Source organism: Thermomyces lanuginosus (genome assembly GCF_041956635.1).
Source record: "Thermomyces lanuginosus strain ATCC 200065 unplaced genomic scaffold VTN49scaffold_15, whole genome shotgun sequence".
Taxonomy (NCBI): Eukaryota; Fungi; Ascomycota; class Eurotiomycetes; order Eurotiales; family Trichocomaceae; genus Thermomyces; species Thermomyces lanuginosus.
This window is the reverse complement of record NW_027192349.1, coordinates 276,600-296,301: the sequence shown is the minus strand read 5'-3', so window position 1 is coordinate 296,301 and position 19,702 is coordinate 276,600. Positions and strand designations below refer to the sequence as shown.

Sequence of the window (19,702 nt, the reverse complement as noted above, 5' to 3'; positions counted from 1 at the left end):
TGCGAATGGGGCTCTGAAATTTGGCGTCGATTCCGCTTTGTGTGGGTTTGCAGTTTTTGGCGATATTTAGTCACGTGAGAACTAGTGGTTTCAATATCACGTGATATGTTGAATAGAGAATCTTGGCATTCTTGGCACGCGCTCACCCTATCGGGTTGGGTGGTGGTTTGGTGGGGTCCCAGGACTTTTTGCTTAGCCGATCTCGGTGGCTATCGAGTCATCGAAGTATGCAGGGTTGAACACTCGAGGTACAAATACCAGCTTGTTCAGTTGCAGCCTTGCCAGGCAGAAGTTCTCAATTGCGTCCTATATTCATATTCATACTCGTTGCTAGCTGCAGATTAAGCCAATTGTCCATTGACTTGAATCGCGCAGGAATTGCGCCGCCACCATGGATCTCGTCAATCAGTGAGTCACAGTGATCTTCCGGCGCATTTGGATTAGTTGATGCTAACAATTGCGCAGTCTAGAAGGCAGACTTCTTTTTGCCGTCCCAAAAAGCAAGTACATCCGAAATACAAACCGCTGAAAGCAAAACGGCCCAACTGGATCCTAACGTTTCCCACGTAATGCTGAACAGAGGGCCGGCTCAACCAATCCGCACTTGACCTTCTCGCTGGCTGCGATATTCAATTCCGAAGAGAGACGCGACTGGACATTGCGCTGGTCAAGAACCTGCCCATTGCGCTGATTTTCCTGCCCGCCGCAGATATCCCGACCTTCGTTGGCGAGGGTCGAGTTGATTTGGGTATTACCGGTCGAGACCAAGTCGCCGAATACGATGCTGGGCTGCCTGCCGATGAGGTGTCTGGGGTTGAGGAGCTTCTGGACCTCGGGTTCGGCGTGTGCAAGCTTCAGGTGCAGGTGCCGCAGAAGGGCGACATCACTGACGCGCGGCAATTGATCGGCAAGCATGTGGTGACCAGCTTCACGGCCTTGACGCAGCAGTTTTTTGCGAAGCTGGAGGGCGCAGAGGACACGTCGAAGCTGCGGACGAAGATCAAGTATGTCGGTGGCAGCGTCGAGGCCGCCTGTGCATTGGGCGTTGCGGATGGCATTGTCGACCTCGTTGGTGAGTGACCATTCCGAGGCGTGAAGCACGTGGCGACATGCTGACATGTATAGAATCGGGCGAAACAATGAAAGCAGCCGGTCTGAAACCTATTGACACTGTCGTCGAGAGCACTGCAGTATTGGTCAAGTCGAAGAACTCCAATAACGAGCTGGTCGATTTGATCACGTCGCGGATCCGCGGCGTTATCAGTATGTTTTCCCCCTCTTTTTTCCAGACAGGGCTTATTGACTTTGGACAGCTGCAAAGAAATATGTGCTTTGCCAGTACAACATCCCTCGCGAGAAGCTCGCCACGGCCTGCAAGATCACCCCTGGAAAGCGTGCGCCGACAGTCACGGCTTTGGAGGACCCCGGGTGGGTGGCCGTCAGCGCGATGGTTGAGAAGAGTAATATTGCAACCGTCATGGACGATCTGGAGGGGGTTGGGGCAACGGATATCCTGGTACTGAACATTACCAATTCGCGAACAACGCCATAGAAATTCCATGTGTTCCGATGATATATATAGACTTTGGATGTTTCGGGTCATGAGATGTCCTACGAATCTTGAATGGAATGGATAGACGGATAAACACATCAAATTTTGTACATTATAATTACAGATTAGACAGTTCCCGTAGCCAACACGTATCCCCCATCAACGACAATGGTCTGACCGTTCAGATACTGGTTGGTGACAGCGAAGAGAATGGCATTGCCCATGTCTCGATCATTGCCAGGGCGCGCAGCAGGGACCTTAGACTCATACTTTTCTTTCGGAATCTGGCTCTTCTGCTTCTCATCGCTTTCCCCGGTGGTCATTTCGGATGGGAAAACGCCAGGGGCGATATTATTGATCCGAATCTTCAGTCCCGATGTCATAACCTCATGGGCAAGCAACCTGGTAAGATGGATGGTGGCGGCCTTGGAGGCATTATACGCAAAATGGTGCTGGGATGCCTTGACAATCCCCGAGATTGAAGAGATATTGATCACTGTACTCGAGAATCCATGTTCCTTCTCCGTTCCCTTCTGCAGCAGCGGCAGTAAGGCCGAGGTCAGGAAAAATGCCTGGGCGACATTTGTCCTATAGACGGACTCCCAGTCCTCGAACGTAGCCGTCTCATCATCGAACAGGGTTTGCCGCAGCGATGTAGCGTCCGTCCGCTCAACGTCGTCTCTGGACTCGCCGGAGATCCCGGCGTTGTTGATCAGAATCGAGAGATGCTGCTCGCGCGCTTGCAGATCTGCCACAAGTCGCGCGATCTCGTTCTTGCGGGTTAGGTCCGTGCTGGGAAGTGCGATGATCTCGCCAGAGACGTTCTTGTTGTAGAGCTCGGCAACGCGCTCCAGTTTTTCTTCCCGGCGTCCAACGATGTACACCTTTGCGCCGTTCACGGCTAGGGCCTGCGTGGCCATCAGGCCAATGCCTGAACCGCCGCCCGTGACCAGTGCCACTGCTGCAGTTAGCCATCAAGAGAAATTACACGCAGAATGGTGTGAAAGTACCCTTATTCTTGACATTGAATAGATTCTCGATCAAAAACTGCTGATTGTTGCTTTCGGCGGCCATTCTGACGTCCTGCGAGATATGGATAGTTCTCGCACGATTGAAAGGAACAGATATTAATACTGGACTTTTTGCTGTACTGCTCCTCCATCGCCATGATATACTATTGCCGCCTGCCAATCCATTCCTGCTTGCTCTGCCCCTCAGGACAGAGAAATGACGTGTAGACAAGCCGAGAGCCATCTTGACTGGAAACCTCCGCAACGATGGGGACTTTGACAATTTTGGTGACGTTTTATTGGCAAGCTCTTTATGCTGGGAATGGTGACTGGATGCTCCTAAAGTAACACGCTGCTTATCACGTTGCAATTTTAGTCATTCCGTCAGAGCGAGGTAATCTAGATTCATCTGATTGCCTTGGCATAGATGAGACGTATGACGTCTGCACTGAAATCGATATTCTCTCACAATGGCCGGGGTGGGAGCTCATAACTTGCGAAATAAATAACTCGCAACGACCCCAGCTACCTATGACGTCAGCCGGTGTTGACCTCCATCATCAAAAAAGCATCGATTGTGAATACCAGCCTTTGACATCATTTTCTCGCACCCAGACACTGAATAATCTGACCGACAAACATGCAGCAAGCTGGAGTTGTTCCTGGCACCTCAACCGGCGCGCCCGCCGTCCCATCCAAGCCCGCCGCAAGCACCCACGCTCAGCGGAAACCAACGAGCTACAACCCTTCGACTGGTACTGGTGGGAACTACACAGCGCGAGATCCTTCCGCAGATACCTCGTCGAACAACCCTACTGTGGCTGCCAGTACTCGGCCCGATACGCGACAGGCGGATACCTCTCCCCGCCAACCCATGACTAGCACGGGCACTGGGCCCAATATGTCTAATCAGAATCCCTACGGTCAGTCAGGGACGAGCACTAAGACGGGGAATACTAGTGCCGGGGCGGGTGCGGGTGAGAAGGTCAAGAATGTGCTGGCGGGAATTCATGTGAGGATACCCCAATATAGTTGGAGAAGGAGGACTGACTAATATGATTCTAGGGAGCCGGAGAGGCAATCCGTGGGGAGATTGGTGCCTCTATCGATCGTACATTTAATGAACCCCAGGGTGTTCAGAAGAACGAGCAGATTGCGCAGCAGGGTCAGTATGAAGCCCAGTCGGGAAAGTTCTCGGAAGCCACCAAGGAGCGCGAGTGGGGGAAAAGTAGGTCGCGATCTCGGTCGCGGGATCGATTCTGACCCTAAGATTATTTGCTCGATTTTGGGGATGTGATAATTCTTAATCCGCTGTCATAGTTCACTTCGTGTATTTGGTATATTTTGTACTGCTTGTTCAGATTGAGGAAAATATTTCGGCGGATCTGAGGCATGAGTCTGCCGTGGCCATGACTTCCACGACACGGAAAGGAAGTATTTCCTGTAATCAAGTTTAAAACGTGCCTTTATCTTCCTTTCCTCCAGTTGCGTGGTATAAGACTGCCAGAGGAATTCATCGATTTGGGAAAACTCGAGGAGGACGAACCCCAACCAACCATTAAATTTGGACGATCACGTGATCATATTTGCCCTAAGGCAGGCAGTGGCTGAGCGAGCTGAACAGAGCTAGAAACACCAAACATACACTTGGTAGATTCAGGTAGAAGCTCCTGGCAGGCTTGACCCTGAGACTGCACGAGTGATAGATTTTGCAGTTCAAAGCCGCTGTATCCACCGGCCTTTACGTTGCAAGCAAATGGGGCCAGCTTTGGCGCAATGGTAGCGTTCAAATTGTGACGAACCAAGCTGAACAATGTGCATTGAGGGAGCAGCACGTGGCGTTATACCTGAAAGCCGAGCAATATAAACCAATCCTTCCCAATTTCCTTGCAGATATCAATCTTCGACGCCATGCCCCTGCATTCCATATTACTGTGTCAGAGAGTAGGGAGCTGTACCCGTCGCTGTAAACTTTGGACCTGTAGCGATGTGAATACAAACTACGGAGTAGGCTAAGCCAAATTTGGGCATTGGGGTTTGTGAGCGACGCTAAATCAACCTAGGTAATATGTTTAGAATTGACTAACTTTGTTAGGAAAGTAAAATATCATAATGTGGGTTGATTGGTTTGCCAAGCTTTATGCGAAAGGAGGCGGGAATCGGGATGACACGGTCGGTACTTAATTACGTCGGCGGCTGCCCAGCCTGTCCTGATCCCGAGCTGAACTGACAGCTGAACGGGTTTGATCCGTTGAGCCGCAAAAGTCTCTGCAGGGGGATCAACCTTTTTTTATCCTCTTGACATCGCGATCACCAATGCTTTCGTTATTACTAACATCGGATGTGGCAGTCTTGCAGTTATTTCCGAGCCGCTGGCAGTCCCTCATCCAGCAGAGCATCCTTGAGTGTAGGAGCAGCTCGTCTCAGCTTCGAGTGATCGGATCGAGTCCCTGCATGGTCGGATTCGAATCCTCTCGTCGCCCCTGACCTAGCTCGAATTGTATCCATTCGATCAAGTGCATTCAATAGTTTCGCCTGGTCGTCGTTCGATTGCCCTTTGTTTGGCCCATACCGCAAACGGTGGCTGGACAGGAGCGCCTTTTTGTCCTAGACTCGCATTTTGTCAAGAACAACGTCGCAGAGTAGGTGCCCCGCTGCCAATTGCCGAGGAAGAATCGTGTCTAGGGATTACTGGTCAATTGGTGCCGGGCGCCTACTAGCCTTGACCGCCAGAATCTCAGAAACTGCCAGATCAGCAATAAATGCATTTTGTGAATCCTGTGAGGTTCCGTTGGATTTTGGTTCGACAATGTCAATATCAGAGAAGTTGTGAGCTCCGTCAATGACTTGACAGAAGTTGGAAAGAGCCCTCTAAAGGATTTGATAACGAATGCATATCATATTTATCAGACACTTGTATAGGTAGTAGGTATTCCACAGCTGACATTATGATGGAGTATGAATGGAGCAAATGATGGAGTAGCATACCCTGGCTTCGTTTGGTCATGTGCCGTGGCATATGGTAGTCGGGCTGGGATTTGTGGAGATAGGCGGTTGATACGCATACCTTTTCGAGAGTACATTTTGTTTACTGAGCGATTCCGATTTTATGCAGTGATTTGGCAGCTTCGGCCCTCTGATTCGGCGCTCTAAAAGCACGGCGAGCGGAAATCACATGGCGGACGGACCGCATCTGCACCGGATGCCGGCGGTTCCGGAAGGGCCGAAAAACTCTACTCCGGAATCAAAACAAGACTCCGGGACAGCAATTATCAAACCCCTCAAATGAAAAAGTATATAGAAAAGCGACGGAGCTGAATCTGTAGACGCTTCTGTCATATACAACACTTACTTATGAGGTGTGAATTCTTGGTAACCACAGTTAGTATCTTTATATTGGCCAAGCCGGCTCCTGGGGCCATCCCTACAGCTACAATATAACACGCTGGATCTTCTACTATATTTGTCCCAAAGCACGGGTCAACTCAATATCTCCACAATCTATCGGTTGCACAATGGCGCCAAGGGTCTCGACTAGTGTCGTTGATCCTCACGATGGGTCTTCGAACATGGAAGATAAAAGGGAATCGTTCATGACGAGCCAAAGTTCATCCAGACTTTTGGACACTGACTCTCCGACAAATTCGGACTTTGAGGACATTGCCTTACAGCAGGCGACTCCAGCTGTGGCCGACGAAGCCGACAAAATTGTGGGCATCAGCATTAGCCAGACGCAAAGTCGGATGAAGGCGCACCAAACACCTGCGGCGGAGAAGACCCGTGCGATGGAGGAGTCAAGCGACTACTTCACATTCCCTGAGAGCAACATTGATCTTGCTTTGGATTTCGAGCAACATTATCAGCAACGTTATCTACCGACCTTGACCGCCGAGCCAGAGTCCTTGCCAGGCTCAGAGGAGCACGAGGACGAGGAGCGCAGGGACGATCAAGAGATCAAAAAGAGCAAACGCCGCAGTTTAACCAAGTCGATCCTGAAATCCCGACATTCTCGCAGCTGGTCGGGAGACTCTCTCAAGAAACTTGTCCCCGACTTCAGCGGTCTGACCAAGAATAAATCACTTTCCAACGTCGCGCGTATACGTCCCAACTCTGGTAGTACGATTCAGTTGAGCTCATGCATTGATGATGATGCATATGGACCAGAGAGGGAACCTGAGGATAATCCTACGCCGGCGAGATATCTGCGCATATCGACTGAGCCACCTCATTCCTCCCAACTTCCCGCCCGACAGCAGTCTCGCCGTCTCCGGCGCACGGCATCTGACGAAAGTGTGTACTTGCGAACACTGTCGCGCACGTCTACGCTGGATCATCGGGCCCGGTATGAACATGTGCACTCACAAGTCAACAGTCGTTTCGTTGCCATCAAGGACACTCTCCATGATTCAAGCAATCGGCTACTTCATATTCCTAACTTGAGCACGCCCGAATTCAAAGTTGACTGGCGTGCAGCAAGATTTCTCCATGATGCATCCCATCATGGCCACAGCAAACCGCCCAAACCGGCACCCAAAGAAGGTACTCAGCAACGACCACAGCCGCAGTCGCGACGAAAGAGCCTCTACCCGTCATTGTCCGAGGCAATGTCCCAAATGACGGGCGATGTTGTCATCATGGGTGGCTACCGCGGATCTATCCTTCGCTCGGCACAACCACCGCATCGGCAACTATGGGTACCTCTCAAAGTTGGGCTGAATATTCGTAAGGTAGACTTGGAGGTCGGCCTGAATCCGGAGGACGAAGAAGATATGGAGGAGTCGATTATCGCATCAGAGGTGCTATCCCATGTCGGACCTATAGACATTTGTCGACGACTGATGAATCAGCTCCGCAAATGCGAAAATGCAAAGACCAAGAAGCTCCGTGTGTGGGATTACGGATATGACTGGAGACTGAGCCCACACCTCCTGTCAAGACGGCTCATCAAGTTTTTGGAAGGACTACCCTGCAATGCACCCGGTGTGCCCAGAGAGGAACGCGGGGCCTACGTGATTGCACACAGTCTGGGAGGATTGATCGCCAGACATGCCGTCAACCAGCGACCGGATTTGTTTGCTGGCGTTGTATACGCCGGGACACCACAACACGCGGTCAACATCCTCGGTCCCTTGAGGAACGGAGATGATGTTTTGCTCAGTTCGCGAGTTTTGACTGCGCAAGTCAACTTTACCTTCCGAACCAGCTATTTGTTACTCCCAGAGGATGGTCGCTGCTTTATCGATAAACACACCAAAGAGGAATATCCGGTTGACTTTTTCTCTGTCAAGACGTGGGACGAATATCGCTTGTCCCCTTGCATTTCACCGCCTCTTCCTCCGATGGAAATTGACAATCGGCGCGTCCTGTCATTTCAGAATTCATTCCAACTCGCGAAGCGGTTCTCAGGAATTTTGGGAAGCCGGGACAATCACGTGCAACAGCCTTCCCAGGAAGCCGAAAAAAATGAGGTTTGGACAGCAGGAGCTGCTGCTTGGGGAGGAGTGGTCGGGCCGAATGCGGCGGCCGATGTTCTGAGAGACCATCCTGTCGCCCCCACAGAAAGGACGATTCCCAGGGAAGACGCAATTGCATATCTTGATCGCACGTTGAAAGAGGTCTTGCAATTCAAACGGGAGCTCGCCTTCAGCCAAACCCACCAGGACGAAAATCGATATCCTCCCTTTGCGGTACTATATTCGAAAAACTTACCGACGGTGTACGGTGCGCGTGTGCTATCGCGGGAACACATCAAATGCCGCGACGCTTATGACGACCTGGTGTTTGCTGCTGGCGACGGGGTCTGCCTGGCCTCGGCTTGCATGCTTCCTCCGGGATACCGGATCATCAAAGGCGGACTGGTTAGGACCGATCGAGGGCATACTGGACTGTTGGGAGACCTTGAAGCCGTTGGTCGATGTCTGTTGGCTGTGATTCGGGGAAGGGCCACAGGCGTGGGTTTGGGAAAGGACCGTTCCCCCTAACATTCCTCACTTTTGCTATGTACATACGGACATGTATTGATGTGATCATGACTGTGTTTCGTTTGTCTACTGCATGACCAATGCTATCTTCCACGAATTGTGCAACGATACTCCAACATTAATCCACACAATCCTGGTAATAGTTACCTGGTGGTTAGAAGACACAGGAGTGCTACCGTCGTTCCTTTGACAAACGATCAATTTTGCGGTGTGAAAAAACATGCCAGAATGTGGCTCTCGTAGGATAATTCCGGACTTGGGTCATTGTCAAGAAACGTCTCCTGTCTCACAGCATCGGGTGACCGACGCTGCAGGCTTAGCTGCGTCGGATTCCGAGCCTCAATTGAGCCGCTCGCACTATCGGCCATTTTTTCAAGTCGCGGCCGAACTGAAACCTCCCACAAAATTCTTTAATCGCGACTTCGGTTAAGCGGGCTGCCGTCTCTCTTCTTTATTATTATTGTTATTATTATTTTTTGGACGTAGTAGCCGTGCTCCAATTATTTAGGGTTTACCAGGGCTACGCAAGCTTTGCGACGGCTCGAACCCTCCAGGGTTAGGGTTCCTCGGCATCGGCATCGGGGTTTTGTTCTCCGACCAGTCGATCTTCGGCACTTCCACTCCAGCCCATCGAATACTCGTAGTCTCGGCTCTATATACGGAGTATGCAATCCCCTTGCAGTTTAATATGATAAACATTGCTTGCCGACCCTAATGAAGTTTCTAGGAGACATTCTCACCAATCGGAAGGCGACAAGATTATCGCTTTTCGTTTCTCCATTACTACAAGCTGCATAAGCATGGCTGAGATGGCAGTACTAGGTAGTGTGTCGGCCCTTTGTCAGTTCGACCACCGACGGAGTCGGGCAGTCATGGCCGCCGTTTAGGTGCGGGCGTTAGTTCATATCCGGGTGATCCGGCAAGGAAGACCATTATAAAGATGAGGAGGCATGCCCCTCGGCTCGCTGAATGAACGGGTTGTCCCCTTGGTCCGGTTGAGCTTGGGTTGTGAAGTTGCTACCGCGCAATATGGACTTGCCATCTGTAGCTGGGTCGTCCTTACTATGGATATTCCTCTCCAGCACCCTGATATGGGTGATTACCGTGAGTATTGATCTGATGTCGATTCGAAATCACGCAGTCTAGTTCTGATCTTTGTAGCGTGCCATCTACCGAGTGGTTACGAATCCTTTGTCCTCCATCCCCGGCCCTCAGATCTCTAAATGGAGTGGCGTTGTCTTGATTTACGAATGGTTGGTCGGACGGCGGGCGTTATATGTCGATTCATTGCATAAAAAATATGGTTCGACACTGGTGCCGGCAAATGAAAAGAAGTGTTCGGGTATGCTTACAGCTTCCCAGGACCGATTGTACGGGTTGCCCCGGACGAAGTCCACATCAATGATCTCTCCGCCGCGCGGGAAATCCACAAAGTGGGTGGGCGCTATCTCAAGTCCAAGTGGTATGAGAACTTGGTACCCCCGGGCATCGTGAACGTGTTCACGGTCAGCGATCCGGCCTACCACTCGGCATTACGCCGTCTTCTCGCCGGCCCTATGGCGGACAACCAGCTCAAAGTGTTCGAGCCCCTTATTACCGACCGTGTTCGTCTGGCGATCAGGCGTATCGGAGAGGAGCTGGAATATCGAGGCGCGGCGGATATCTACAAATGGTGGCTGTTTCTCGCAACAGACGTGATCGGTGAGCTGAGCTTTGGGGATTCATTCCGGATGTTGGAAACCGGCAAGGTATGGCAAACGCAGTCTACTGGTCCCTGGTGGAATGGCAGGCTTACGCGAATTTTTGGATCCTGTAGAAAAATCAGTATATCCTAGACCTGGAGGTTGTGTCTTCATTTCAACCTATCCGGACGACGTTCCCGACATTAATCCGGCTTGCTCGATACGTGCCTCTGCCCATATTCCGGAGTGTGTTTGAATCGGGCCGAAGGATGGGCATGTACGCACATCAGTCAGTCGAGCGTTACAAGAAGTTGCTGCAGGCCGAGCCCAACTACCCTAAGACGCTGTTTACGCGATTCTACAATGCCGGTAAGGAGGGTCTGAGCGACACCGAGATTCGCAACGGTGCTGCAGGATACATCGTCGCTGGTAGCGATACGACCGCCGTGACCTTGACCTATCTCAACTGGGCACTATGCCGCCATCCCGAGATCCAGGAGAAACTCGTGGCCGAGCTGCAGTCCCTGCCAGAGGACTTCACGGACAAACATCTCCGCGAGCTGCGGTATCTAAACAACGTCATCATGGAGGCCCTGCGGCTTTACTCAGCGGCACCGTCAGCCCTGCCACGGGTTGTGCCGCCAGAGGGCGCGACGTTTGCGGGATACTATCTGCCTCCAGGGACGACGGTCTGCACCCAGGCGTATAGTTTTCATCGTGATCCTGCCATTTTCCCTGATCCCGAGCGGTAAGTACTATTGTGTCTGTGGATCCGTCGTCCCTGGTCACGCTAATTTTTGAGTAGGTTCAATCCGTCGCGGTGGGATAACCCTACAAAAGAAATGAACTATGCGTTTATGCCATTTGGCGCTGGTTCTCGCAGTAAGTCTCACTGATTTTCTTAAGGAGACAAAACGTGCTGAGTATTGGGGAAAGTTTGCCTCGGCATACATCTCGCGTGGATGGAACTCCGTCTCGCGGTCGCGCATTTCTATCGCGCTTTCCCTGCCGCCAGGATCTCAACGAAGGAGGGAATGTCTGACGAGGATATGAAGCCCAAAATATCCTTTTTGATGGCCCCGGCCGGACACCGATGTTTGATCGAGGCGTGAAAGAAAGCTGCGAGTCATAAATGATGAGAGCTAACTTGTGTGGACGGAATCAGTCATTGTCGAGCACGTTTCATTATCTTTTTGACCGAAGGATGGGTTGCGTATGGAGTACTACTTTTGAGACATTAATGATGACCGGTTCTCAGGACTCTTCTTACCTAGCGCACAATCCCTGCTCAATAGCTTGCAGCCCAGGCCAAAGACGGATTCAAAATTGTCAACGGGAATAGTCCCGCACCCATTGACACCAACATTCACGGTCTAATAATCTTCATTCTCGGAGTATCCTGAGTTCCTGACCGAGTTGATCAAACCATCAAACCAGCAAGCCACCAATATCCAGAGTGTCTTTTGACAAAGCCCTGTGCTCAGACACGGCTGGACAACATCAGCCGCAACCTCAGCTCCAAGTCTGGAGGGAAAAACTTATTTCAACAGCGACGAGGGTTAAATCCCTCGAACAGCATCAAACACCAATAGCGCAAGACACAGCAGTTACTTGCGCGGAGATGCCACAAAAGTCCTTTACCCCACCTTTTGCTGTACTCACGAGGGCCGATGCTTCCCGCCGTTGTGCGGACACTCTCTGATGTCTTCAACATGTGGTGTGATGAGACAGGGATATTTAACCTAGTTCATTGTGGCACGATGGATGGACAAAGTTATATGATAGCACTGGTAGGCTATGACTGACCGCCAGAGGATCGGTAGACTAACTGTCAGCTGGTCAATGACACCCTTTTTCTCAACGTGGCCGGGAGCTTGGTCGGCTTCAGCCGTGAGCCTTGCTACCATTGGCGTCGAGAGGCACGTACCTTAGAGCATGTAGGGTTACTCCCGAATGAGCTTGATGGACCGTTCTGGCCTGTCGGACTCAGCTTGTCTACCTTTCTGTTTGGCCCATGTACCTTCAAGTCTGGCAGTCCGACCACGTCTGGGTGGATGGCATATTGTCTATGATGTTGACGAAGGCCACTGTTTGATTATCTCGGCAAGTTGCCGATGTTGGAGCTTGAGCTACGAGGTGCTAAGTTAGTCGGTTCTTCCGCTTCCGCGAAATGAATATGTATTCTTGTGGGTTACTGGACCACAAGGACAATCACTCTTCCGCGCGTACGGGAAGACTTTGGCGGATTGGTATTCAGGACTTAGGTTTGGCAGTGAGCAGCCTGGCTATTATGGCCCGATGGTTCATAACCTGCGTCCTTGCGCCACTGCACTCCTGCGAATCAGATGCGGTCTGTTTGGGTTATTCAGACACCTTGCTGAGTCGGATACCGTGTCTGACCTTCCATTGGTGTTGAGTATAATTGGATTCGTCTTGAATAACCTCAGAATAGGTTCCCATATTGGCCATTGGTGTATCTTTCTAGCTTCGGGCAAGACTCGGCTGTTCCGCATGCACTGGTAGACCTACATTACTACAAACTTACCTGCAGGCCACTGTTGGTACGCCTTACGGCTGACTCTGTGGCTTTCTACCTAATGCAGAGCCTCAAGACTCGAAACCGCCACTCATCGATGTCGTTGTCCTTTACCTCGAAGTGGATCATCATGACACGATATGATGCCTGATGACAGGTTGAAAGAGCCTACCAATGGGAATCTTCACCTCTGGTTGATTAACGGGGGCTAATCTTGATCGGGTTAGGATTTCGCTTTAGGTCAACCAATTCAGACTTTAAACTTTCAAGTTAAGGTTGCTTCCTGAGTTCTTGGGCATTTCGTTCTGCAGCTCATATCAAACGTCTTCCCATCTTCCTCATCTTCTTTTGCAGTTTCGGGAAGTCGTATCGTTGATAGGCTATTATGTGTGAGCTGTCTGCAGCATCGCAGCTCAACGGTCATTTTTCCGTTACGGCACTGGAAAATGCCCTCCCGTACGGAGTATGCACATCCTGAACAGTGAGTATGGAGAATCTTGTAGAAGCACTCTGTACGGAGGAGCACTCCGTCACGGTCGATTCGAAGCAGATATCTGGACCGACTCGAGAGGTTGCCAACTGCAGATTCGATGACTTCACGACTTCATCAAGGTCCTCCGTTCGAACTAGAGGTAGACACAGGAGCCGTATTACTCGTATCCCGGTCCGTTCTGCATGCGTTTCCAAAATCCCCATTTGTTGCCGCCCCCTGAATTATCATCAGTCATGGCGAGTTCCACTCGCTGAATGGCTGGAGTTGACGTCTTGGCATTCACGTGCGAGACATTTGATTGGTCAAATCGTCGAATAGTGTGCGAGTACGCAAACCGGTAACGAAGTTGAACTACTCCCTATGCCGTAATCGGTTACTCCAGGTTTTGTATTCCGTTTTAAGTAGCTACTTAATAGGGCCATTCGTTGTTGTCAAATCTGAAGGGAATGTTGGTTGGACGGTTACGTTTGCCTTCAGACCGAATTCAATCCTCTGTACTTGCCGCGACGATCGATAGGACAAGCCTTGTTGGTTTCAAAGGCAGATGGCCAAGCACTTGAAGAATGATGAGTCCCCGTCAGCTCCGTTCCCACTCAGAGCCTCATTAGTCATACATGGGGGTTCGGAACCGGATTGCTGAAGTCCCGGCAAAAATATTGAGGCCTGCTGCGGAACGCAGGGCTTCCGAACCGATGAGAGAGCAGGGAAAAAAGTTTTTCCGCGGTCCCGGCTCCGGAGAGCGGAGGGCCGGAGGCTCCCCAGGCCCGTCTTGGCGCTTAGGGTTTTCGTCCCCTTCTTCACGCAATTGCTCTATGAATCCTTCCGGTTCCACCTCCTCCACGTGCCCGCCCCAAACTCGACGGCGGCATGGAACCTCACTCGTACATGCACTTCCCTGATTGGCTGGTAACCGTATGAAACATCCCTCGCTTATTCAGCCTTCCAGAAAATTTCGCGGCGATAACGACGAGCATCGCCACGTCCCCGTTTTCCATTTTAGGAAAACATAGAACGCTCGGGAGTAGATCCATCATCGATCGCGGCTGGAGGCTGTTCGGGACTCGGTTGATTCAGGATCCGGGGGGGTAAAATCATGAACCAACCCAAACGCTCGGATCGACCGTAATAGCCCTGCCGAGGGGTGCCAACGGGGGCCAGAGTAGTCTGAACTCTCCGTGATAGTCTCCGTCTTCCGTGCTCCGTTACTGGGCGATCCGGACCCGAAAGGCACGGCGCATTGATACATATTAAAACCGGATGGCCCTCCTGCAAGTTTAAACTTTCCTGAAGGCGTGACCTCTGATAGACACTTTTTTTTTTTTCCTTTTGGATATCCATCCCAGCTGAGGTGCGCGGACGGCCAGCTTCGCAATGTCCCAACCCGCAGCTGGCGCTGGCGGGGAGGCCACCCCCGAAAAGACATTGCAAGATGTCGCCAGCGACGTGACGAAAAATTCCAACAGTTCAATTGACAATGCCTCGACGGAGAACGGTGGCTCGGTGGAGGAAATTGGTGAAAAGGATAAGCAGACGATCACAAACCTGGCCCGCCAGCTGTCGCAAATCTCTCGACGGAGCAGCTACCACCCAGCGGGGGACGACCTGCCCAATCCCTTCCTGGACCCGGACGCGGATCCGGAACTGAATCCCCATTCGGAGCAGTTCAGCTACAAGAAATGGATCAAGCACATCCTGCACATCAGGTCCCGCGATCCGGAACGGTACCCCAAACGATCCGCCGGCGTGTCCTTCCGGAATCTGAACGCATATGGCTTTGGTACGGCCGCCGACTATCAGGCTGATGTCTTCAATATCTGGTTGAAGGGCTTTGGCTGGATCAAGAACCAGCTCGGGTTCGGTAAGAAGGTGCGCATTGACATCCTGCGTGACTTTGAGGGCTTGGTCCGCAGCGGCGAGATGTTGGTCGTCTTGGGAAGACCTGGCAGGTAAGCACCATGTATTGACTCCATTTCATTGGAACACACTGACACGGCGGTGCAGTGGTTGCTCGACCTTCCTCCGCACGATTGCCGGGGAAACTCACGGATTCTACCTGAGTGAAGACACCAACATTCAATACGAGGGAATTTCCTATGAGGAGATGCATAGCCGATTCCGTGGTGAAGTCATTTACCAGGCCGAAACCGAAACCCACTTCCCTCAAATGACCGTGGGTGACACGCTGTACTTCGCAGCGCGGGCCCGAACACCGTCGAATCGCTTCCCTGGTGTGAGCCGTGAGCAATACGCCCTTCATATGAGAGATGTCGTGATGGCCATGCTGGGTCTGTCTCATACGGTCAACACCCGCGTCGGAAACGAATACATTCGAGGTGTCTCGGGTGGCGAGCGGAAACGGACCAGCATCGCGGAGATTGTCCTTTGTGGTAGTCCCCTCCAGTGCTGGGACAACAGTACCCGTGGATTGGACAGTGCCACCGCGCTGGAGTTTGTCCGCACGCTGCGAACAGCAACGCAGTACACGGGCTCGACCGCGGTTGTGGCCATCTACCAGGCCAGTCAGGCAATTTACGATGTAAGCTTCTCAATTTCTTTGACTTTGGGAGTCTCCCAACGCTGACCACAATGTTAGATCTTCGACAAGGTCACTGTGCTTTACGAAGGCCGTCAGATTTATTTCGGTCGCGCCTCGGAGGCGAAGCAGTTCTTCATCGACATGGGATTCTACTGCCCGCCGCGTCAGACCACGGCCGACTTTCTGACCTCCCTCACCAACCCCGTTGAGCGTCAGGTCCGCCCCGGCTTCGAAGGCCGCGTGCCTAACACCCCGGATGAGTTCGCCGCTCGCTGGAAGGAGAGCCAGCAGCGGAAGGCGCTTCTGGCCGAAATTGAGCAGTTCCAGGCAGAGAATCCTCTTGGTGGCGAGACGTACAAGAGCTTCATCGACTCTCGCGCGAAGGAGAAAGCCAAAGGAACTCGTCCTCAGTCGCCTTACACCCTGTCGTACCTGATGCAGGTCCGTCTTCTTTTCTGGCGCGGTTGGAAACGGCTCCAGGGTGACGCGTCCAACACCCTGGTCATGGTATTTGGAAACACGGTTATGGCCCTGATTATCTCCAGCATGTTCTACAACCTGCCGGAGACGACCGATAGTTTTTACGCGCGTGGTGCACTGCTCTTCTTCGCCATCCTCATGAACGCCTTCGCGAGTGCCTTGGAAATCATGACCCTGTGGCAGCAGCGTCCGATTGTGGAGAAGCACAAGAAATACGCCTTGTACCACCCGTCCGCCGAAGGGTTCAGCTCGATGCTGGTTGATTTGCCGGCCAAGATCGCCACCGCGATTGCGTTCAATCTTGTGCTGTACTTCATGACGAACCTGCGGCGCACTGCTGGTCATTTCTTCGTCTTCTTTCTGTTCTCGTTCACCACTACCCTGGTCATGTCCAATCTCTTCCGGTTCATCGGCGCTATCTCTCGGACGCAGGCTCAGGCCATGGTTCCGGGCTCGATTTTCATGCTGGCGCTGATGATTTATACCGGTTTCGCCATCCCAGTCCGCGACATGCACCCGTGGTTCCGATGGATCAATTACATTAATCCCATCGCGTATGCCTTTGAGAGTCTCATGGTCAACGAGTTCAGCAACCGGAAGTTTCCATGCGCAGTCACCATTCCTATGGGTCCGGGGTACGAGGACCTTCCCGCCCAGTCGGTCGTCTGCAGCGGTGCTGGCGCGGTGGCAGGGGAGCCCTTCATCGATGGAGATCGTTACATCAACGCTGCCTACGAGTACTATCGGTCTCATATGTGGCGCAACTACGGGATTTTGATTGGTTTCTTCATTTTCTTCTTCGTTCTGTGCATCATTGCCAACGAGTACATCACTGCCAAGCCGTCCAAGGGCGAGATCCTGGTCTTCCCTCGCGGTAAGATCCCCGCGTTCGCCAAGAGATCCAAGAACGACGCCGAGCAAGGGGAGATCCGCGAAAAGACGCCAATTGTAACGGAGACCAGCAGTGAGACGACCGCCGCTCTCGCCAAGCAGACATCCGTCTTCCACTGGCAGGATGTTTGCTTCGACATCAAGATCAAGGGTGAGACGCGCCGGATTCTGGATCACGTCGACGGATGGGTCAAGCCGGGAACGTTGACGGCGTTGATGGGTGTCACCGGTGCGGGCAAGACGAGTCTGTTGGATGTGCTGGCGAACCGGACCACGGTTGGTGTCATCACCGGAGAGATGATGGTTGACGGCCGCCCGCGGGATGCTTCATTCCAGCGTAAGACGGGCTACGTTCAGCAGCAGGATTTGCACCTGGAGACGACGACGGTTCGCGAGGCGCTTCGATTCAGCGCTATGCTCCGGCAGCCGGCGACGGTGTCCTTGGAAGAGAAGTACGCGTACGTGGAAGAAGTCATCAAGATGTTGAACATGGAGGAATATGCGGAAGCTGTCGTCGGAGTGCTCGGTGAAGGTCTCAACGTGGAGCAGCGCAAACGGTTGACCATCGGTGTGGAACTCGCGGCCAAGCCAGAACTGCTGGTGTTCTTTGACGAGCCGACATCTGGCTTGGACAGCCAGACCGCGTGGTCGATCTGCCAACTGATGCGCAAGCTGGCGAACCACGGCCAGGCCGTGCTCTGCACGATCCACCAGCCGTCCGCGATCCTCATGCAAGAGTTTGACCGACTTCTCTTCCTGGCCAAGGGTGGAAAGACGGTGTACTTTGGCGAGCTTGGCGACAACATGAGCAAGCTGATCGAGTACTTTGAGAGCAAGGGATCCCAGAAATGCCCACCTGACGCGAATCCGGCTGAGTGGATGTTGGAGGTGATTGGCGCCGCTCCGGGATCGCATGCCGACCGCGACTGGGCCGAGGTTTGGAAGAACAGCGAGGAACGGAAGGCCGTCCGGGCGGAGCTGGCTCGGATGAAGGAAGAGCTGAAGGAGAAGCCGCGGGAGGAGTCGCAGACCGGTTGGTCGGAATTCGCAATGCCGCTGTGGTATCAATTCTTGGTGGTTACGAAGCGGATGTTCCAGCAGTACTGGCGGACGCCATCCTACATCTACTCCAAGATCGTCATTTCGATTATTCCGGTAAGTGGTTATGGTGAGAGAAAAAGACAGCGAAGAGGTCGACTGACTCTCTGTTTCCAGGCCCTGTTTATTGGATTTACGTTCTGGATGACCCCGACTACTCTGCAAGGCCTGCAGAACCAGGCATTCGCCATCTTCATGCTGCTCGCCATCTTCCCCAACCTCATCCAACAGATGATGCCAAACTTTGTGACGCAAAGATCGCTTTACGAAGTGCGAGAGCGGCCATCCAAGACGTACTCGTGGAAGGCGTTCATCCTGGCGAGTTACATCGTCGAGCTCCCCTGGAACATCTTTGCTGCGGTCCTTCTCTACTTCTGCTGGTACTGGCCGATTGGACTGTTCAAGAACATGGAGCCGACCGACTCTGTGGTTGAGCGGAGCGGAACGATGTTCTTGATCGTCCTTGTGTTTATGTTGTTCATGTCGACCTTTTCGAACATGGTTATCGCAGGCATTGAGAGTGCGGATGCGGCGGCGCAGCTTGCTCAGCTATTGTTCTCCCTGTCCCTGGTGTTTTGCGGGTGAGTTCAAGTCCCTCTCTTTTTGCTTTTCGGAAGCATTTTTCCCTGACAAATATGCAGTGTCCTCGTCCCTAAGGACTCGCTCCCCGGCTTTTGGGTCTTCATGTACCGCGTGTCTCCTTTCACGTACATCGTCTCATCTGTGCTCTCTGTCGGTCTGGCCCAGACGGACATTGTCTGCTCGGACATCGAGGAGCTGCATCTCTCCCCGCCGCTGGCGAACCAGACCTGTCAAGAATTCCTGGGCCCGTACGCCCAGTTTGCCCACGGTCGCGTCATGAACCCCGAGGCAACCACCGACTGCCGCTACTGCCCCGCGGCGCGGACTGACGACTACTTGAATACGATTGACGTGCGCTTCAGCGATCGATGGATGAACATTGGCGTTCTGTTCGCCTACGTCGGATTCAATTTCGTGGCGGGTATCTTCCTCTACTGGTTGGCTCGTGTGCCAAAGAGGTCGCGGGTCAAGGAAAAGAAAGATTAGATGATTTGATTGCATTTGTCTTCTGCATTCTATTTTTGTTTTGCGTTCGTTTGTGTATTTTCATTGCTCGCATCCTATTTTCGGCTTTTATTTTTCTTCCCTGTACATCTTTGGACTGTGGGGGGTGGACACGATTTTTTTTGTCGCTTTTCTCGATAGATCGATCAGTAACGATCTAATACATAGACGTTCAACAGTGATCCCGACCCTTCAACAAAGGTTAGATCCACAGATTTTCGTGAAAGATTAGGTCGGTGATGTATTTTCATTCCTTTCTCCACTTGCTCTTGTGAAGCCCCGACAACGCAATGCGATGCTGGGGGAGTGAAACCGCCTTGAGTATATTTACGAAGTGCATGCATTTCTTCAATGAGT

The 19,702-nt window shown here is 52.2% G+C and overlaps 8 protein-coding genes across 8 annotated transcripts; 6 read left to right on the top strand and 2 right to left on the bottom strand.

The window, feature by feature from the left end:
* Positions 1-391: 391 nt before the first annotated feature.
* VTN49DRAFT_351 (uncharacterized protein) lies at positions 392-1,552 on the top strand (the record flags this gene model as incomplete). The annotated part of the gene is made up of 5 exons (XM_069411354.1): positions 392-408; positions 466-500; positions 581-1,072; positions 1,126-1,263; positions 1,314-1,552. 5 exons carry the CDS (start codon positions 392-394, stop codon positions 1,550-1,552), a joined length of 921 nt encoding a protein of 306 aa, XP_069271525.1.
* Positions 1,553-1,677: 125 nt separating this feature from the next.
* VTN49DRAFT_350 (uncharacterized protein) lies at positions 1,678-2,626 on the bottom strand (the record flags this gene model as incomplete). Its single annotated transcript, XM_069411343.1, has 2 exons — positions 1,678-2,510; positions 2,563-2,626. The coding sequence occupies 2 exons, from the start codon at positions 2,624-2,626 to the stop codon at positions 1,678-1,680; spliced, it is 897 nt and encodes a 298-aa protein (XP_069271524.1).
* Positions 2,627-3,202: 576 nt separating this feature from the next.
* On the top strand, positions 3,203-3,825 carry VTN49DRAFT_349 (uncharacterized protein; the record flags this gene model as incomplete). Its single annotated transcript, XM_069411331.1, has 2 exons — positions 3,203-3,574; positions 3,628-3,825. The coding sequence occupies 2 exons, from the start codon at positions 3,203-3,205 to the stop codon at positions 3,823-3,825; spliced, it is 570 nt and encodes a 189-aa protein (XP_069271523.1).
* A 2,252-nt stretch (positions 3,826-6,077) lies between these two features.
* On the top strand, positions 6,078-8,543 carry VTN49DRAFT_348 (uncharacterized protein; the record flags this gene model as incomplete). The annotated part of the gene is made up of 1 exon (XM_069411320.1): positions 6,078-8,543. One exon carries the CDS (start codon positions 6,078-6,080, stop codon positions 8,541-8,543), a length of 2,466 nt encoding a protein of 821 aa, XP_069271522.1.
* A 1,029-nt stretch (positions 8,544-9,572) lies between these two features.
* Positions 9,573-11,337, top strand: VTN49DRAFT_347 (uncharacterized protein; the record flags this gene model as incomplete). Its single annotated transcript, XM_069411309.1, has 6 exons — positions 9,573-9,647; positions 9,705-9,846; positions 9,906-10,291; positions 10,360-10,973; positions 11,031-11,107; positions 11,162-11,337. 6 exons carry the CDS (start codon positions 9,573-9,575, stop codon positions 11,335-11,337), a joined length of 1,470 nt encoding a protein of 489 aa, XP_069271521.1.
* Positions 11,338-11,360: 23 nt separating this feature from the next.
* Positions 11,361-11,567, top strand: VTN49DRAFT_346 (uncharacterized protein; the record flags this gene model as incomplete). Its single annotated transcript, XM_069411298.1, has 1 exon — positions 11,361-11,567. The coding sequence occupies one exon, from the start codon at positions 11,361-11,363 to the stop codon at positions 11,565-11,567; it is 207 nt and encodes a 68-aa protein (XP_069271520.1).
* An 86-nt stretch (positions 11,568-11,653) lies between these two features.
* Positions 11,654-12,132, bottom strand: VTN49DRAFT_345 (uncharacterized protein; the record flags this gene model as incomplete). The annotated part of the gene is made up of 3 exons (XM_069411287.1): positions 11,654-11,715; positions 11,888-11,967; positions 12,032-12,132. The coding sequence occupies 3 exons, from the start codon at positions 12,130-12,132 to the stop codon at positions 11,654-11,656; spliced, it is 243 nt and encodes an 80-aa protein (XP_069271519.1).
* A 2,493-nt stretch (positions 12,133-14,625) lies between these two features.
* Positions 14,626-19,327, top strand: VTN49DRAFT_344 (uncharacterized protein; the record flags this gene model as incomplete). The annotated part of the gene is made up of 5 exons (XM_069411276.1): positions 14,626-15,200; positions 15,256-15,790; positions 15,848-18,316; positions 18,377-18,840; positions 18,901-19,327. The coding sequence occupies 5 exons, from the start codon at positions 14,626-14,628 to the stop codon at positions 19,325-19,327; spliced, it is 4,470 nt and encodes a 1,489-aa protein (XP_069271518.1).
* Positions 19,328-19,702: the final 375 nt, after the last annotated feature.